The sequence below is a fragment of the Mytilus galloprovincialis genome, chromosome 13, assembly GCF_965363235.1.
Source record: "Mytilus galloprovincialis chromosome 13, xbMytGall1.hap1.1, whole genome shotgun sequence".
Lineage (NCBI taxonomy): Eukaryota > Metazoa > Mollusca > Bivalvia > Mytilida > Mytilidae > Mytilus > Mytilus galloprovincialis.
Window position 1 is genome coordinate 41,767,707 of NC_134850.1, and position 21,736 is coordinate 41,789,442.

The 21,736-nt window shown below is 32.4% G+C and overlaps 2 protein-coding genes across 2 annotated transcripts; both read right to left on the minus strand.

The window, feature by feature from the left end:
- Positions 1-31: 31 nt before the first annotated feature.
- On the minus strand, positions 32-10,028 carry LOC143057542 (uncharacterized). Its single transcript, XM_076230853.1, has 4 exons — positions 9,881-10,028; positions 5,249-5,387; positions 4,673-4,885; positions 32-108 (listed from the first exon to the last, which is right to left on the minus strand). The coding sequence occupies exons 1-4, from the start codon at positions 10,013-10,015 to the stop codon at positions 32-34; spliced, it is 564 nt and encodes a 187-aa protein (XP_076086968.1). The 5' UTR covers positions 10,016-10,028.
- Positions 10,029-10,782: 754 nt separating this feature from the next.
- On the minus strand, positions 10,783-20,607 carry LOC143056315 (uncharacterized). Its single transcript, XM_076229399.1, has 16 exons — positions 20,424-20,607; positions 20,030-20,238; positions 19,471-19,586; positions 19,090-19,316; positions 18,667-18,812; positions 17,765-17,941; positions 16,992-17,150; positions 16,674-16,816; positions 16,320-16,390; positions 15,812-15,978; positions 14,912-15,078; positions 13,936-14,125; positions 13,382-13,546; positions 12,324-12,503; positions 11,690-11,837; positions 10,783-11,041 (listed from the first exon to the last, which is right to left on the minus strand). Exons 1-16 carry the CDS (start codon positions 20,596-20,598, stop codon positions 10,944-10,946), a joined length of 2,538 nt encoding a protein of 845 aa, XP_076085514.1. The 5' UTR covers positions 20,599-20,607; the 3' UTR covers positions 10,783-10,943.
- Positions 20,608-21,736: the final 1,129 nt, after the last annotated feature.

The following is a 21,736-nucleotide window of genomic DNA, read 5'->3' on the forward strand; positions in this document are numbered from 1 at the left end:
ATAATAATTTTAAATATGAATAAAAGTAAACTTACAAGACAACAATTTCCAGATCACCAATGACTGGAATGGGGAAGACAATACCAGTATTTATTATTTTCTCTATACCTGTCAAAGGAAAAGTCATATATCATAACAAAACTGCAAAAGTGTCTGCTATTTACCATTGTATGCAATCATTTCCGCTATATATTGTTTTTCCTATTACCTATGCTTGCAGTAATTGTTGGGTTTTTTTCATACAATATTATTACTACTGTTTTACCTGTAGCAGTGTTTTTTTGTAATCTTTAAACTGATTTTATAGAGTTAGGTAATTTTTTTAACCAAATATTGTTTTACATTCTTACAGGTACCTTTTGTTATACCACAGTAATTCTAGGATAAAAAGGAGGGTTGAGTAACCAACAACAAACATCATCACTGGTAAATAAGCCTTTATCAATTGATCAAGTGCATGTAAATCTTTGATTTTCTGAATAGTGTAGTTTATTCAATGAAGTGTGAATTAAAAATCAAAGCGCTGTAAGTACTGTAGGCAGTTAACCAAAAAACAAGGCAAACATAATTATGAAAACTGTGGCAATGTTGCTTCAACTTTTTTTTTAAAGATTTAAAAAAACAAACATTAAACATTCATATATAATTGTACATTTATGTTCATTTAATGAATTAAACATTAAGGCAAATAATTCATATTTTATCAAGGTTTTCAATAGCAACGCACATGACCACGAATGGTCATGAGTCTTTAATGAGTCAGCAGTGGTACAAATTTGCAATGATTGCAGTTCTTCTACTTGATCGTAATTGTTCGTATTAGTTGACTGTTAGTAGTTCAAGTTGACTTTAGTACAAGCTTGTAAAAGTATGAATGGACTTGCTTCCCTGGAAACAAAAACTGAGTTTGTGTTGTACAGTACAAAAGTTATGAGACACAAATCAGACAAATGTTTACTACTACAGGGATCAATGGTGAGGTCTGACTGATAAATGTAAATGACTCCCACCTTCACACCAAGTCCATGATGTCTAAGTTTGTAATAAAATGACAGGTGTTAGGGTCTAGCAAAGTGATATGCATATGTGTCGCCTATGAGATTCACCTTGTATGTCATTCAATCTTTTTTGAAATGACAAACAGGAATGAATATGGTTTAGGCATTGGTATCTCAATCTTTTACAAGTTCTCCAAACACAAACAAGAGGGTGTGGGGTGACCATAGGGACTACCCCTAATTTTCATTTGATTTTTATAATATACCATACATGAATATATATGGTTTATTGGTGGGGATCTCGACCGTTATCAAGCTTTCAAACAGGAGGGGGTGGGGGACCCCAGTGACTTCCCCTTTATTTAATTTGATTTGTTATATTGTCCAATACATGAATATATATGGTTGAGGAGTGGGGATCTCATCTGTTTCTAAGTTATCAAACAGGAGTGGGTAGGGTGATCCTAAGGACTCTCCCTATATTTCATTTGATTAGTTCTCATACATGAATATATATGGTTTAATTTAAAGGTGGGGATCTTGACTATTTCCAATTTCTCTATCAGGTGACTGCAGGGACTCCCCCTATATTTCATTTAAAAGGGGGACGAAAGATACCAAAGGGACAGTGAAACTCATAAATCTAAAACAAACTGACAACGCCATGGCTAAAAATGAAAAAGACAAACAGAAAAACAATAGTTCACATGACACAACATAGAAAACTAAAGAATAAACAACACGAACCCCACCAAAAACTAGGGATGATCTCAGGTGCTGCGGAAGGGTAAGCAGATCCTGCTCCCGTGACATGCGGCACCCGTCGTGTTGCTTATGTGATTACAAATCCGATAAATAGTCTAATTTGGTAGGTCAAATTCATGAAAGGGAAGGGGATTGTAGTTGAGACGTAAGGAACATATCCGATATCATTTGTGAAACGGTTATTCCATAACGGTCAACCAACTCGTGATGGCGTCCGTAAAATTTACGAAGGGATGATTTCAACTTCACCATTTGGAACTCTTGATTTAATAGCTTCCTTGTGAGCAGTAACCCTCTATCAAGAAAATCATGATAGGAAATGCCAGCACAGGAATATCGTATCAATTGGGAGATATATACCCCGTATGCAGGTGCTGCTGGAATGTTGCTACTTAGAAATGGAAAGTTCACAATTGGAAAGCTGAAATCATCTCTTTTGTCGTAAAGTGTTGTTTTCAACCGACCCTCATTGTCAATTTCTAGATGTAAGTCAAGACATGAAGCCGACTTAACTGTATCTGTAGTATCCTTTATCTCCAATTCTATGGGATATAGATGCGATCCACATAGTCACCAAATTTTGAATTGTTTAATTTAGAGTTGTGGATCCCAACTGTTTCAAACTCTCAAACATGAGGGGTAGGGTGACCACAGGGACTTCCCCTATATTTCATTTTGGTCTGTTGTGGATAGTTGTCTCATTGGCAATCATACCACATCTTTTTTTATATAAGAAACTTCCAGCTATTTTAACTGACCTATCAAAACTGAGAAGAAAAAAATACCCCTTGAAATTGCAGTAATATGTTTAACTTGAAAAACATTTAACATGCATTACCAACATTTATCACTGATAAAAAAAAATTAAACTGTTAGATAAACTGTTACCACTGTCACATTGTATTGGATTTTGACATTAAAATTGATGTACAAAATATTTTCTGCTTTTTCTTTCTTTTATATATATATCTGAGACTACTTTGTTATAGTAGTCTCAGCCTATATCTTTTGGTTTTCAATTCTAGTGTTTATATTTATTCACCATGCATAGATGTATTTTGTCACCTGTCTGGATTTTCTAGTTTAAAATAGCCAAAACCCGGGATTACCCTTATCCCCTTCCGGAATCGGATCCGATATTGTAATCTCGCGGCAGCCATTTTATTTTCAATGTTGTTTTTGACAGAGAGTGAGATACGATTTCACTCGGATTTACACATTATTAATCGGCGATTTTCTGTATAAAGCTAGCGGTTGAACAAATTGAACATCGCTCTCATGAATGGTAATCATAAAAATAAGTTTGAGATCGTTTATTGATCTTTATTAGGAAACTTTGGTAAAAATGTTTGCAAAGTTATTTTTTTATTTTCTGTCAAGGTCCGTCGGGCATGTAGGGCGTAGCTAGTAACCAAGTAGAAAGTCCGACTGCAAAATTTTTAGGTCGCAGACCTCGGACCACCGCTAATTTGAAACCTTGCGTCCAAATTGAAAAGATACGAAAATTTCGTTTTCTAATTCAAAATTGCCGCCAACAGCGTGATCAGTTGAACTTATATAATAGACTACTGACGTATACATACGTAGTTGACTACGTATTGACGACAAACAATATTCCTACGACTTTTGAAATTTGGGATATCTTAACTACTTGTCTTTAGAGATTTTCGGCGATTAAATATTTCATACATTTGTTCTTTGACATCTTAGCCAAAAGCTCAGGGGATTATAAACTACATAAGGATTTCTAATGTGCTCTACTTCCTATGTGCAACTTCAAACTTTTTGGGAAAATCGACGATCATTTAAGGTTTTTCTGGTCATATTTTTTGTAATCCAGAATGAAAAGTATGAAAAAACTGTCCAATAAGTTATAAATAATATAGTAGCCAGCTAGATGATAACAATGGCACATATTTCAGCATTTATTGGGTAGCACACAAATCCAGGGTGCTCGCATAAGGCAGCTTAACTGCCTAATTAACAAATGGCATAGACAATTGTTAATTGTTTAAGGCTGTATGTTGACCTCTAAATGACTTTTCTGAGACTGTCTATTGACCTCTAAATGACTTTTCTGAGACAGTCTGTTGGCCTCTAAATGACTTTTTTGGGACTGTTTGTTGACCTCTAAATGCCTTTGTTTGAGAGTCTGTTGACCTCTAAATGCCTTTGTCTGAGAGTCTGTTGACCTCTAAATACCTTTGTCTGAGAATGTCTGTTGACCTCTAAAATGACTTTTCTGAGACTGTCTGTTGACCTCTAAATGACTTTGTCTGAGATTGTCTGTTGACCTCTAAATGACTTGTCTGAGACTGTTTGTTGACCTCTAAATGACTTTGTCTGAGACTGTCAGTTGACCTCTAAATGACTTTTCTGAGACTGTCTGTTGACCTCTAAATGACTTTGTCTGAGAGTGTCTGTTGACCTCTAAATGACTTGTCTGAGTCTGTTTGTTGACCTCTAAATGACTTTGTCTGAGATTGTCTGTTGACCTCTAAATGACTTTGTCTGAGACTGTCTGTTGACCTCTAAATGACTTTGTCTGAGACTGTCTGTTGAGAATTTATTGTGTTGTTGAATTGCTGTCTCATTGATTTATTGCATACATCTCTTTTATACATGTGAAGCAGGATTTGCTTACCCTTCCAGAGCACCTGAAATCACCTCGGTTATTGGTGGGGTTTGTGTTGCTCAGTCTTTAGTTTTCTTTTTTTGTGTTTTGTGTATTTTTGTTTGTCTTTTCGTCATTTTTTGGTTTTTGCCATGGAACTGTCAGTTTGTTTTCGACTTATGAGTTTGAATATCCCTTTGGTATCTTTCGCCTCTCTTTTAATATGATAAAGAGCTATGTAAACTGACAAAACAAAATTAGGGGCTAAACCGCCTCTGTCAGAGCTTTAACATACCATCAAAATCAAGAGCAGGAAGCTGTATTTCTCCCTTAAACACATCAAAACCGTAGCTGAACTTGAAAGTACATGGATTAAAATTAGCATAAGCTTTAACCACTCTGAGAAACATGGATATTTTGACATTCATGCAGCATTCTACAGCCATGCAGTCACTGGAGAAGATGCAGTATACTTTCTTTGGCAATGTGAAAGACATCAGTGGACATTCTGCAAAAAAAAAGTACTCAAATTATAAGACCATTATATAAAATTGCAAATATGAAATAGCTCCAAAAGGGTTAATTAGTCAAATCAACACTAACATTGAGATTTTTTTTCTTACATTTGTTTTTGTAAAAGATAACCTAAAATACATTGGAAATTATAGGTTTGGTGCTACTTTGTTTAAGGTGTTAGTGTCTGAGGAATGACTTGCAGTAAAAAGTGTAATGAATAGAGAATATCATAAGGCTTTTTCAATAATTAGTATTATGGCAATCATTTTTACTGCAGTATATTTGTAAAAAGAGTAAAATAGGTAAACAAATTAGTAATGGACATGTATCAAGTCTATAAACCCCAGTTACATACGGTTATCCTGGTCCATTATTCTTTTAATCATTTGAGCTCTAGTTCCATTGATTGGTTTCCCTCTTTCCTGTAGGGTCTGTTTGATTTGTTCATCTGTCAGTTCATGTGGGTTAAAACATGGCTTGTTGTCAATTATTGCCTGTAAAAAAACAGAATTTACAGAATTTTTGAAACAGATGCTACTTATATCTGTATATCATTGTATTTCAATCATATAAAATTGAGAATGGAAATGGGGAATGTATCAAAGAGACAACAACCTGACCATAGAAAAAACAACAGCAGAAGGTCACCAACAGGTCTTCAATGTAACGAGAAATTCCTGCACCCGGAGGCGTCCTTCAGCTGGCCCCTAAACAAATATATACTAGTTCAGTGATAATGAACGCCATACTAATTTTCAAATTGTACACAAGAAACTAAAATTAAAACAATACAAGACAAACAAAGACCAGAGGCTTCTGACTTGGGACAGGTGCAAAAATGCGGCGGGGTTAAACATGTTTATGAGATCTCAACCCTCCCCCTATACCTCTAGCCAGTGTAGAAAAGGAAATGCATAACAATACGTACATTTAAAATTCAATTCAAGAGAAGTCCGAGTCTGATGTCAGAAGATGTAACCAAAGAAAATAAACAAAATGACAATTATACATAAATAACAACAGACTACTAGCAGTTAACTGACATGCCAGCTCCAGACTTCAATTAAACTGATTGAAAGATTATGATTTCATCATATGAATATCAGGCACAATCCTTCCCGTTAGGGGTTTAGTATCATACCATCAAACATATATGAGAAGAACATAACCCGTGTCATGCCAACAACTGGTTTTTGAATAAATGTGTTTAGTTCCGATGCAAAGACCCTATAAGTGAATCAATATTAACGCCAAAATATGCAATCTTTAATGACCTGACAATGTAACGGTTTATTTCTTCCTCTGTGATATTTTATCCTGAGGATAATTTGTCCCGGTAATTTTTTTCCAGGCATGGTATTTCACAGGTTGATTTTTTCCAGAGGAGTGAAAATCTATCTGTGTTATGCGGATAGTATGTACCGGTATATATTTGCCGTACTATATTTCACAGAACCGTGTGAAATAGAGTCCCATTAACTAATATGCAAGTTACTCACAATCAATATATACCTGACTATAATTATAAAATGTTTCACAAAGGTAGACTAAATTTGCATAATTTATCAAAGGGAGGTAATTATGAGCAATTTGTATTTTAAAGACATTAATTTAATATATTTCTGAATCTATTTTATAGCGAAATTTTTATTTGAATCTTATTTTTTATATATTCATTTATATAAAAAGATGACTTACAACTTGATTTAATAAGACAGATAACATTTCACAGGTAAAAAATATCCAGCTGTTAAACATGCTATTGTTTCAATATATTGTTATGCTATGATTTATCTGATTTCCATATAATCAACAACTACATCTCTGTCCCCATGCAGACAAAACTATTTATATAGTTAAAAATATCATCATAATCAAATTCTTCTATTACTGTTAACAGTAGCAATATGCAACTATATTTCTACCTTACTTTTAAATTTATATTTGTACTGAGATCTGAAAACAACTCACTTTTACATGAAATTCACTAACCTTATTTAATCATGATATTATTTTCACAATTATGATCTTTGAAATTACTTCTGATTTTCTTCCCTATGTTTCATAATAATTTTCTTTTTAAAAGGATGATATTGACTTGAATATTTTAGAAAAAAAATTTCAAGGATAATTTGTGAAATTATTTCCCATTATAATATATATTTTTTTTAACAATTTCGCTTTATTCGAATACACTATTATTATTTCATTGTATTTTTAAAGGACAATTTTTTTCTAATAACTATTCAATAAGTTAACTACCCAGATAGAATTTCACGGCAAAGGATAAAATATCCCAGGGAAATAGTTTCCTCCGGATAAAAAAATAACAACAACTACTGTGAATTTTTTTCCTCCGGATCAAATTTCACCCGGATATAATTTTGCTTTACAACAACAGTATCGTAACTATATCCCTTCTTAATAAGTCTATTTAAAGGTTTTGTTTGTTTCTGCAGAGAATACCGACATTTTTGTGCTTTATAAAGAATATTTTCATAAAAAATTGGATGTGAAATACCTAACTGTATAAGAAGTCTACATGTTGAGCTATATTTACGAATGATGTCCTTATACCGATGATAAAATTTAGTAAATGTTTTGACTAGTTTGTGATATCGAAAACCCTGGTGTAATAATTTTTCAGTAATACATAAATTTCTCTCGTTAAAATCTAAAACATTGTTACATACACGAGTGAATCGTACAAGTTGAGATATATAAACACCGTAAGATGGTGACAAGGGAACGTCACCATCTAAAAATGGATAATTAATGATAGGAAATGAAAAATCATCTCTTTTATCATTAATTATAAGTCAACTTTTACACCTGATTAGATTTATAATTCACTGTTTCAAAATTTAATGCAGTTTGCAGGGTTCACCACAGAATGAAAATCAAGGGTGGGGGAGAAAGCAGAGATGGTGTAGTGCATAATCGAATCGTTCCTTGATTGTTTACTTTCTGCCTTACAAGTTGTTGTCATATAAAGCTAATATGAAAATGGGGACTAATATACATTTTTGGTCACCACAGAAACCTATTAGAGAAGTTAAAGACCCTTATATGGCTTCCGAGATTTCAGGAATATATATAACTGAGGGATCAACATATTTCTTATTATGTGATAAAGTATTCATTATACAATTTCATTATCTTAAAGGGCTTCCTTTCAAGACAATATTATAAATTAACCCCCCCTTTTTTTCCAATAAAATGATGTTGATGAAGGAACAAGTGAAACTGCGAGCTACTGCTCACTGATGATACCCCCGCCGCAAGTGAATAATATTAATAGTGTAAAAATATGCAAGTGTTCGGTAAACAGGAAGTTGTCCAGTGATGAATCTGAAAACGCATCACACGGTATAGCTGACTTATAAAAATCCTGAAACCAAATTTCAGAAATCCTTGTATTGTAGTTCCTGAGAAAAATGTGACGAAAATTTTTAACTTGGCTATCATGTGTAAAATCATACAAGTGTTTGGTAAACAGGAAGTTGTCGAGTGATGAATCTGAAAACGCATCACACGGTATAGCTGACTTATATAAATCCTGAAACCAAATTTCAGAAATCCTTGAATTGTAGTTCCTGAGAAAAATGTGACGAAAATTTTCAACTTGGCTATCATGTGTAAAATCAGACAAGTGTTCGGTAAACAGGAAGTTGTCGAGTGATGAATCTGAAAACGCATTACACGGTATGGCTGACATATATAAATGTTGATACCAAATTACAGAAAGGGTGGATGTGTAGTTCCTGAGAAAAATGTGACGAAAGTTTCATGGGACGGACTGACTGACGGACGGACAGACGGACTGATGGACGGACGGACTGACAGACAGAGGTAAAACAGTATACCCCCTCCTTTTTTAATGCGGGGGTATAATAATTATATATACCCAGTTTAACTCTTTTCCTTACTGGCACAGCTCAGCTCAGCTGTTTATTAAAATGTCTATAAATAACCAGACAGTGTTGTCCGGTATTTGGGGGTTTCCCAGTATTTTCCTGCCAAAAGTGCACATGTGACATGGCTGTCAACAAAAGAAAACATGTGGTCAGGGAATTCATTTGATTTCTGGATTATACTGCTTTTATTAATTTAGTTTGGATATATACTGTAAATTCAGAAATTATTGCGAGGTTTTTATTATTGCGAATAATGCGACAGAGTCGTAAACGCAATAATTAAAACTCGCATTTTGTAATATTTTAACTGAATAAAGCATGACTTTTCCCAAAATCGTAAAAATTAAAATCGCATTTAAGTTGAAATTGACAAAATCGCAAAAATAAATGCACGCAATAATTTCTGAATTTACAGTATGCATTTCATTTACGAATTTAAGGTACAGTCAAGCATTTGTATTTAATGAATAGTTTGCAAACAATTTTTACTTTTCAATTTGACAAAACTGGGTCATGATGGTTTATTGGATGTTACCTTGTTCAACCACCAGAGACAATGTAAATAATGCAATCAGCTGTCAATGTATATCCCCCAAGGCGGTGTTCACATCATTAAACACTAATTAGATTTCCTAATTGCCACTGACATGATAATTAGATTAGGGATATCCAGAATTGAACCTGAAGCTATTGAATTTGCAAGTGTGGCGGACTATAAAATGAGCGTGGAGCTGGGAATTTTAGCATGGCGCTAGGAATTTAAGCGTGGTGCACCGTGGTCAAGCGTGGTGATTACTGGTTTGGGTTATATTTTCATGGTCCTTTAGATTCTGAAACTGTGTATTGCCTTATAATGATATAGTACTGCTGGTGGACATTAAGCAAAAAACAATCAATCAATTAACCCTTGCTGTGTTTTGTAAAAACATGTTTTAATAAAATAGAAAACTTCCATCATAATTATATTTTATGATTTTAGACAACCAAACCAACTCAAAATATATTAAGATAAAACAAATCTCAATCCTTGTATTAAATTTTGAATTTTGATATTTCGAATAATCACTCACCTGTAAAGTTTTGAGAGTTTGAACAAACTTTGCTCTGCTGTCTGTCATTCCCAATTTTGTTAAAAACTCAATAATTGTCCCCATCTTCAGTCTACGTAGAGAAAACTTCTTCATAAAACTGTCTGCTTTTGCCATCAGGGTTGCAAATGGACCTAAGAAATATAATCAAATAATTCATCAATAATGAACAAAATGACAATAAAATGACACTCAAATTAAGATCCTATTAGTCACAATAGCCTCTTTTAATGAAAACAAATATGTTTCCTTGCTGAAAAAAAGTTGTATATCAAAAACAAGAATGTGTCCAAAGTATATGGATGCCCCACTCACACTATCATTTTCCATGTTTTATGGACTTTGAAATTGGGTAAATATCTAATTTGGCATTAAAATTAGAAAGATTATACTACAGGGAACATGTGTACTAAGTTTCAAGTTGATTGGACTTCAATTTCATCAAAAACTACCTTGACCAAAAACTTTAAACTGAAGCGGGACGAACGAACGAACGAACGGACGAACAAACGAACGGAGCCACAGACCAGAAAACATAATGCCCCTCTACTATCGTAGGTGGGGCATAATAAATCTTAAAAGAGGTAAAATTCGTACAGCTGCTAGCTAATTTTTTTACATTTAAATTTTGTAAAATGTTGTTTTTAAATATAAGAGGTGCTATAACAGAAACACTTGTACAGATTTAATTCGGATATTCAAAGGTATTAAAAACATGACAATGTGTGATAAATCTAATCGACTACAGAATCATTAATCATTTTACTAACTTATATAACTTCCCCTGATTAAAGATTTGGAAAAGAGTACCATGAGTATCTCCTCATATTGACATTTTTAATATACATTACTGAAATTTGACTATTACTACATTGAATTATATACTCCTTTGAATTGTTTAATTTTGTCATTTCAGGGCCTATTATAGCTGACTATGCGGCATGAGTTTTGCTCATTGTTGAAGGCCGTACAGTGACCTATAGTTGTTAACTTCTATGTCATTTGATCTCTTGTGGAGAGTTGTCTCATTGGCAATCATATCTCCTTATTTGTATTTATACGTACCTTTCTTTCCATTTTTTGAATCATCAGGTAAGTTGTTTGCATTAGCCTTAGTTTTTGAATACATTCCATCTGGGTTGCCTATAACAAAGTATAAGAAATCTTAGTTGATGACAAGTGTAAATTATACATCCTTTAAGGTGGTACCCAACACTTTAACTAAAATTAATTTGGCTTGTTTAATTTTCATAAAATTTTGACAAGGTATTTACTGTGACCCTTTGACAAAATTTTCAAAATTACAAAAAATTTGAACCAACCATTTTATCAGAAAAATTACACTGGTTATATAGCAGTTTGACAAACACTTATTTTGATCATTGAAAAGCTTAATATTCCCTCATGAACACAAGTCATTAAAACGTTCTGCTGATTTTACAGAGTTATCTCCCTGTAGTGTTAGGTACCACCTTAAATGTATCATCATTGTAAAAATGGTTTATGTATGTGTAGTCAAGACAGCACACAAAAAATCATTCAAATTTGAATATTAATGTAACAAAATTTTTCAACGAACCTGGAAATCTATACCTATATATATTCTTTAAACAAAAATAATGTGAACTTCTTGGGAACTTTGTCGCTCATAAATATTCTCTGCAATCATCAATAATAAATGTAAATTACATGTCAGATGAAAATGAAAAGTCCATATTGCTTCTTATACTGCATTTTATCATTTTTTTTCTTTTCAAAATTTCAAAAATGATTGCAGTAGTGGAAACCTACTTTTAATGGTGTCTGCTTCTGCCCCTGGGTCTTCACTAGGTGCTGGTTCAGCGGGTGCTGTAACTTTACTTGTGTCTAACTTAGGACTGGTGTTATTTTGAGCCTGTCCACCAAGTCCCACAATTACTCCAGCGGCTATGGTCTCAAACTAAAAATGGATATCAAACATTATTAATAAGTTAACTTTTGGCTTGTGTCTTTCAGAAGGAGTCAACCCTATTGCTCAACAACTCAAAATACTATATTCTCACAGAAAACTCTACCAGTGTGTAAATAACTTGACCTTTGCAGCTTATCAACCAAGTTTTACAATAACTTCACTTTTTAAGGTCTTAATCAATTCATTGGTAATAAGGGTTCTTTTCATTTTATCTGTTAAAAAAATGCAAGACCTTATCTGAATAACGGAAATAAAATAAATCGTGCCAGCACATTGTTCCTATGTTATAATGCCCCTAACTGTGGTAAATTACTTAACTTAATGACATTCATTCTTAAGATTCCATTTTTTCAATATGTCCATGCTTTTCATATAAGTTTCTTGCTCAATACATTGTGACCCTTGTTTATTGTTAACAATGTAAGTTTAGTCCAAATGGTGGAATCAGAAGGGGAGTGCCCTGTATTAACTTACCTTATAAACTAATTTGTAGTCATCACACGTCTGTATCCACTGTGGAACCTCAAAGAATCTTGGAGACAGGAACTTAGTAGGATCAACCGTCCCATTGCCTTTCATCATGGCAAAGTGGATACTGTTGAATGGATAACAAGGTGACTGTTTTGCAGTACCAATGGGAGCTCCTGCAGCAATCTATTAATAGCAAATACATCGTGTTATTTGGTTTTTAACAGATGTCATATGGGTCATAAATGGACAAACTTACAGCATGTAGACTCATCAGCAGTTCAAACATAAACGTTAACTAGAAACTGTAGAGGAATCTTTATTATAATTGATCTTGTAATTTTTTCAAGAATTTTGGGAAATGAAACACAAACAATAAAAAAAATTATTTTGTTAAATGCAGTTTTCATCATACTACAGGGGTATTATCGAAAATATAATATTAAGTAAAGGTCAACATGCTTTTTTTTAAGCTACATGCTTTGCAGAATTCTGCATATAATGTAAGGATTTTACTTCTAATCTAAGCACTAATAAGGGCCTCGGTGACCTAGTGGTTAAGTAGTTCAGTTCAAGTACTGTATCACTAGCCTGTCAATCAACACTGAGGTTGTGAGTTTGAGTCCCACACATGGCAGGTGTGATCAACTCCAATCTTAATTTGTTAGAATTGTTAGTTACATAAGGTCAATGGTTTTCTCCAGCTTCCTCCAACAATGAAAATTTGCCGTCACAAAATAGCCAACAATGTTGAAAGTGGCATTAAACACCAATCAATCATCACTTGTATGTATTCAGACAGAAATTCAAATGATAGAATTTCAAAATACATATGAGAAGATTGCTCTTACAAAATGCTATGAGAAATAATAAGGAATTAAGAGTGCATGAGGATGTGTCACCTGTTATTGCACATGAGGGCATACAAATTGTCACCAAATTATTTTCTAAATGATTTTTTACAACAGCAATACAGTTAAATCTATTATAAAACTATATGACGCATTTATCTCCCTTGATCGATTAGTTGGTCCAAGTATATCAGTTTTATTAATAAAACTTACCCTGTTTTCAATGTAAAGTTGGTCTGTTTTATGCAGAATAGTTGTATTGACTGAAACACCATTTATATAGATCTTTATGTCCTTTAAGGCAGCTGTGTTTGCCTCAATGATAACCTCATCAGGATTGTCTCCCTTGTAAACAATTCCTGGGAAAGGAGCAATCACCTGTAACAAATATTTATAACTGTAAGCTTCAGAAATTTACATATTTCCCATTAAAACAAATTAAATTTAATTTCAAGATCAGAAGTATGTGAAAACTTTAATATTTGAAACAAACAAAGTAATATAACATAACATATGTGTATAATCCTATAAATTTTCACTTTTATACCAATTAAAACAAAGTTGAGATTTCAAGTTGCTTATAATTGTCACTGCCAGAGAGAGAGAGACTTTTAACATGTCAAACTCTAAACATTGCCAAGTTCCCCCCCCCCCCCATCCTTTTTCAAAATTCTGGATTCACATCTGTATGCCATAAATGAAGTACAACACAGATATAAAAGTTTCTTTCCTATCCTCTCACATCAATCTTAATAGAATGTACATACTGTTTGTCCAACATCAATTTCAAGGTCAACACCTTCTACAGCATATTCTGCTTGGCCACTTTTTTCAATCGTAGACGGATAAAATCCTTTTCCTTTACAAGGCCCTGCATCTAATCTGTACAATCTTGGAAAGTCCTTGTGGCATTTGGGTCCAAAAATTGTGTTAATAACAGACTGTCCAAATTCATATCTGAAATATTGTTAAATTGTGATATATATGTATTTTATGAGATATTCATAGGCAACCTCAGTGTTTTCCCCTATAATTAAAGGTAAGTTATTTATTTCCTCAATAAACAAAGATAAGCTAATCATGTCAACAATAAGTAAATGTAAGCTATACCAAGATAAGCTATTCATCTCCTCAATTAACAAAGATTAGCTATTCATGTCCTTAATAAACAAACAAAAAAGCTATTCATGTCCTCAATAAACAAAGATAAGCTTTTCATGTCCTTAATAAACAAACAAAAAAGCTATTCATGTCCTCAATAAACAAAGATAAGCTTTTCATGTCCTCAATAAACACAGATAAGCTATTTAAGTCTTCAAATAAAAAAAAGATAAGCTATTCATGTCCTCAATAAAAACAAAAATATACTAGTCATGTTTACAAAAAACAAATGTATAAAAGCTAGTAGCTTAGCTTTAAACGTGTTATAGATCAAAATCAATTATTATGATAAATCAGAATTTTTATAAAGTACAATTTTTTTGATACTTTCTATCTTTAATAACTGTGAAAATAATGCCAATAGCTACAGGCATTTGAAATTCCAAAAGATAACTACCATCAGACTCCATGAATCATCACTCCTAACAACCTTTAAGACCTTTATAGCTGTTTTACCCCCTATGATTTGTTTTTATATGAGTTTGTTAAACCCTAAGCTTGTCAGTCAAAATCCCTATCAATAAATATTACCACAAAAAGTTAAAACAAAAACATTTTAGACAAAATTGACTTAAAACATACCCTTCTTTCAGTATAGCATATGCTTCTTTCACTTTTTTCACAAGAGCAAAGAAGTCTCCATATTTTTTCATAAATTTATCTGCAATTCCTCGGAGATCATCAAACGGTTCCAAAAGTTCATCGATAATATTAGTTAGATTATCAATGATCTGTTCTTTTATTTGTTGCTGTTAATAAAAAAATAAAAATTAAATGAGCTATATGATAATAATAGCTCTAAATATAAATTATAAATATATTTGATGATGATGATGGATGGCTATTAATTGTCCTATGCATATTCAGGACAAGAACATGCTATTAATGTAATATGAATATTAGCTCTACTTTGTTCGAACTTGACATTCTGAACCAGATTTGTTGAATGCTGGTTCACAAGGTAACAGTTCATAGGAAGATATTTCACTTTATGCTGACACATTACAGTAAATTCAGAAATTGTGATTGTTCAACAATTGATGCAAATATGATTTCAGGAAAAACTACTTATACATAGCGCTTTCAAAATTTAAGATGTAAGGTTTTTTATTTTTGTGACACCTATCTTGTTGCAATTTTTCGAAATGATAAAACCATCGTGAAAATTTATAGTATTTTGACCTGGTTGGACCAGTCTTTGCTCTTTTTTCTTTTTTAATGTGCTAGTTCACAAGGTTACAGTGTGAAGGAAGACGTCTTTGCTTAACAACTGAATGTTATGTGCTTTTACAGATATGATGCATTAATATCAATTTTTAAGTCTTCATTTTTCTCCCACACTTGAGGAAAGCATACTTTCATGAGACCATTGAGATAGTCAACAGTAATGCAAATACAATTTCTTTGATATCAGTTTTATTGCTGACTCAAAATATACCAATTCCCAGAGATAACTTCATAAAACTGACAAGTCTAACTTACCTGTGACACTTTGCCTTTAGTGAATTTGGCCACAGGATCGTCTCCTTCAATAACAGTAGTTGCTATCCAGTTTGGTCCACCTGTAGCCAAGGCTTTTATAGCTTGTTGTGAAAGAGCCCAAATTTCTTCAAAAACTGTTGTAATATCCCACCAGTATGGTTTTTCATCTGCAAAATAAAAAATATTTTAGTTACGAATGACAGCTGATTCAACCAACTGTATTTCACTTACATACTTTTTTATATAAATCTCTTAGTCTCAAACACTTTATTAACCTGTGCCATGCTGCAAAATGTGAACAGGAAGTTATATGACCAGAAAAACAAATTTGGGTATTTCTGTTTTTGAGTTTCTGGTACATGTAAGCTGTTTGTAGATTATTTCTTCAACATTGTTATAAACCACGACCTAAGTTTGACAGTGAATAAAGATGAAAGGAAGATAAACTAAATTATTATGTTCAGTCTGCATTTCATAGGCCTTTTTGTTTTTATATATATCAACTTACCTTTTAAGAAGAAGCAAGCTTCTTGTGTTTTATTCTTTGCATCAAGTAAGGCCTTTATAGACATAAAAATCCTGAAAACAAAAATATGCAAATGAGGAGCAAATACTAATTATGGTCCTTTATTTTAAACAACATTTGACACTATTTAAATGGTTTCACTAATAATTTAATACAGATATTTTTATTTTTGAAAAAATCAGCTAATAAAATATCATAAGAATCTATCAAAATCCCTTTTCACTTGTTTCAATATTTCATATAATTATGTTCATTGCATTAGTTTCATGAATTGCTCAGGTAATTCTACATCCACAAGAATATTAGCTGTTATGTATTGAATTCAAGTATACTCACTGTACAACGCCTTTGCCAATCTTAACTAAAGCTGTCTTAGGATCTTTCATTATGACCTTGAAACCATCAATGATATCCACGATACTTTCATAGATAAGTTTGGCATTCTGTGGAATTATAACAGTGATGGTCTGAACCAATGTCTGAAAGATAAAAATAAATCATAAATAAACATTCCAGGCTATAAATATATATTTATCTGTAGAAATGACATGGGTAAAACAATTCTGTTTCTTTTAATAAATTATTCAAAAATTAAATAACCTTAACATTGCTCCTGCTTTACAGTGAGATCATCTATATATTACTTAAACTTACATTATAAAAGTTCATGATATCTGTTTTAACATCATTAAAGACTGTTGTCACTTTAACAATCAGATTTCTGAGTGGTCTTAAAAAGGGAGGCAGCTCTTCCTCATCGAGCTGTCCTAACATTTTCATCACATTGGCTGCTTTGTCTCTAAGACCCCAAACCTGTTAAAAATTTATGAAAAACATAAGAGTTATCAAATACAAAATCATAAACTAAACACAATGTAAGAAAGACTTGAATTTAGGATGAAAGATACATGTACCTTATATCTTATAAACATAATCTCTGAAATCAGGACCTTACAAAAAACAAAATCAGTAATTAACAGTAAAGATCAGAGTGCCCTATTCTTTGTATGAATCTGTTTTATTTTAACACTTGCCCACTGACAAAATATCATCTCTCTATGGCAATGATATAAACCTTTAATCAAAACTTTAACAAAATCAGCAATCTATAAAATGTAGGTCACAATGACTTAATTTACATACATTCATTCATTGATATTAAAACAATATACACAAACAAATCATCCATCTTCCTCTTTCTACCAATCTCTGCAGCAAACGTCCTTCTCACTCTTTCAAGAAACTCTTCAGAAATTTGTTTCCCTGATTTTATAACTATTGATGTATTTATAAGACAATTTCGACATATTTAAATTCTCAATTTATTTCTACTTGAGAAAGTTGCGTCAATAAAAAACTTGCACAATTTAGTAGGTTTACAGTTTTGTTGGGTTTTTTCTTTAGTTAACTCCATTTGGAATATATACCTTGCCAGGTAACTCCTTCAAGGCATCTATGAATTCATTAACAATGTCTTTGATGCTTATCTGACCCCCAATCAGGTCTTTAAACAACTGCACTCCTGTTTCAATGGCATCAACAATCTCTTTCACTTTCGTGTCAAACTGTGTGGCCAATGAAGCTATTTTCTTCATGTCATTTTCCTAAAAGTAAAACAACAATGAATTATCCTCAACAAGTCATGACTTATACCAATATATAATATTAGGGGACAATTGTTATTCTGAGCATTTTAAATTGGAAAAAAAATAATAACCAGAATGCACAAAATACTATAGAATAGAAATTGAGTAAACGAATAAGTCCGTTCAGTTTTATTTAAGGTATTTTTCCATGATGTTTAATTTTTTCAGCGAAATGTTAAACTGTTGTCAAAATTAACATGTTATAAAATAACTGTGTCAAACATAAAATGTATAAAGTTATAAAATCTATAAATCAGGCCATTAGTTTTCTTTTATAGCCGACCTTCGGTATGGGTTTTTCTCATTGTTGAAGGCCTAACAGTTGCCTATAATTGCTTACATCCACTTCATTTGAACTTTGGTGGATAGTTGTCTCATAGGCAATCATACCACATCTCCTTATTTTTTTATCAGCAATTTGCATAAAAAAAATAAAAAGATATTATCATAACAGTGTGAATACAGACACCTACATATAACTCTATAAAATACAATGTCCAACAAATCCTCTGTATGTGATTCACAGAGGAACTTGTAAAAAAATCTTATGTTTTTCAATTTATCTCAATTCCTGTCCAAATATTTATAACTACATGTACATTTTCCTAACTTAAATAAATACAACTGTTTAACTGACAGTGGCTGATAAACCATCAAAAGACTGTATTTTTTATCCAACATACTTGTAAAATATTCAGATTGTACTGGGTGCCTCCTTTAAAACAAAGTCTGGCTACAAAGAAGTCTAAGTTGAAGTCCAAAATTCCAAGGAGTACTCTTGCATAGGCCTCATCGTGAACATTTATTCTCAAATGACCGCTTAAGGGCTCTACAAAATTTTTAACATTGATGCTTAAAAAATATACAATTTTTAGTTGAACTCTGACCTCAACTTCATATGTCAAATATTCCTAAGGGTATATTATATCTGCAGTGCCAGATGTCTTTAAACAAAGAGGTATGTAATCACTATATTTCTAGGCAGAATAAAAACGTGACAACTATACTTTCTAAGGGTTTGTGATCTCTGCAGTATCAGAGGTCTTTAACAAAGATGTGTCTAATTACTTTTGTTTCTAGGCAAAATCAAAATAGAGACAACTTACCAATTTTCAGATCGAGCATGTTATACATGATAATACCAAATGCAGCACCTATAGTTTCAGATCCTAACATTTTTCTCCAATCAACACTTGGGGCCTCAAGTCTAAAGTTTATCTTAGGAAACTTTTCCAGAAAACCCAAGGATCGTTTTTCTCTGCGTTGAGGTGCTATTTCCATGATTCCAGACTCATAGGGATCAATAATACCAGTTCCATTAACTTCTTCTCGTCTGGATAAAAACATAAAATATTAATAAAACCTGAAAGAAATTCATAAATTTAGGTTTGAAAAGATTTGTCAAAGTTATAGGCACTATTTGTTTTAATTGGGCAATTTCAGTAATAAACCAACTAATTTTCCAAGTCCTTATTTCTTAAACTTACGCTTTTAGAGGTGTGATAATCCTAGCTTGAGGATGTGCCTGATACTGCAATAAAGCCTCATAACGGACCTCATCATTTTCATCATACATGGCAGCTTTATACATCTCATCAGCAGCCTGAAAAAAAGTGTAATGACCAATCTATCACCAATTTTTAGTTAAGTATGTCAAGGTAATGAAAAATAAATTTTATATGTCCATAATATGGATGGAGTTTGCTTTTTTTCACTTTGTTAAACTGTTATACAATGAAAATTCATCTTAAAATTAATTTGGATCATGACTGTGTAAAAAAAGGAAGACAACTGAAATTTATTGTTGGTGAATATCAAATAATTCAATTCATACTATACAGGAAGTAAATCTTTATATTCATTTTTTATGAAATGCATAGGTTTCATAGGGGGAAAAAACTGAAACTAGAACAAACGAAAGGTAAAATTAAAGAAAATTTTTTTTTTTTTGACAACATTTTCCTGACAATTTAAGCTAAGTTTATACAAATTACCGTGTATGTACAAAATTGGAGATTTATTTTGTATAACCTACATACAACTCACCATTTCATGTTCATATTTCCTAAGAGCATGAACTCCAGCTCTTTTGATCCAAGCTGAGTTAGTTGAGTTGATATGTGAAACAATATATTCAAAAGAGAAGTCCATTCTGGCATTTCCTAATGTTTCTAACAGAATCACTCTCCAATGGTCGTAATCAATTTGTTCCTGTTCGCTCTGAATGGCTCTTTTCTTTCTGTATTCAAATGGATCTAACAAAATATACAATATTTATGTGAAAAACTTTAAGCAGATTTAATCAATTTAACCCCTATTGTAGGGGGAAAATCCTCTGAAAAAGGGATGGAATTTATGAAAAGAACTAAGGAATTTTCCTTTCTTGCATTGAATCAAAAACAAATATAGAGAGGTTCAAAACAAAAAACAAAGATATTACCATGTATTCCTAGCCATTGATGAACTCGTACAGTTATTTTGATAGCTTCCTCTTCCCGACCTGCTTTTGATAACTTGTGTGACACTGAGCCGAGACAGAGTAAGACCCTTTCATGGAGATCCTCTTTGTACATCTCTTCTGGGTGGTTCTCCTTGTTAAATACAAGGTCTTCCATGGCAGCTATCATATTCTGAAATAAGAAAGAATCAAACTATAGTTTATACTTTCAAAAAATGAATTATATTATATATATATGTATATGTATATGCGGAGCCCGAAAAAGCATCATTGATGCAGCTTGTAAAAAAAATCAGCTTACCTATGAAAAATTTATGGCAAAGAAAATTCCTAAATTACTGAAAGCATTGGGAGTCAGCTCCTCGTCTGATTCAGACGATTAAAAACAGTACTTGTTTATAAAAATGGTGAAAAATAGCTGGTTTTCATTAAAACTATATCTCTCATTGTTTTCCTTTATAAAGCATGTAGCCACATTTTTCGAGACATTATGTATTTTGAGATGACCTACAGGTACGTTTACCTGTAATTATCATCGTCAACTTAAATGTTATTGTAAACTTAGTTTCCGAAAACGTCTAATAAGACAGCAGCTAAATGACACAAGAACAAAATCTAGAGGACAACAGATCTTAAATAAATAGATAGGTGTCTTTTCAATATTGATGACTGTGGATTCATTAATTTTGGTGGGATACCATTTTCATGGATTTTGTGGTTACAGGTGAACAACTAATTTAAATATTCAACAAAGAACAAGTTTTCTATAGGCTTGTATGCAGACTTTTGTAAAACCACCAAATCAAATATCCATGATAATTCCACCTTATGTAATAATGCTGTATTTTGATTGGATAAGAGAAATGGTATATTTCACAAATTTTATCTATATTGAGATTTTCTTTTCACTTTCGGTGAATTTGTCATATTAAAGAGAATTCCATGTGCCAATTTCCAAACATTTTCAGTAAATCCTGTCTAAAACAAATAATTATGTTCTCATTTTATTGTTTGACCAAGACTGAAGTTTGATAATCAGATTAATATAGGCTAATGGCATTGAAAGCATTCAAAGTAGACGGTTATTCTACAGGTTAAGGTTCGTTAGATTTCAGCTTTAAACATGAATGTGTCCAAAGTATACAGATGCCCCACTCACACTATCATTTTGTATGTTCAGTGGACCGTAAAATTGGGGTAAAAACTCTAATTTGGCATTAAAATTAGAAAGATCATATCATAGGGAACATGTGTACTAAGTTTCAAGTTGATTGGACTTCAATTTCATCAAAAAC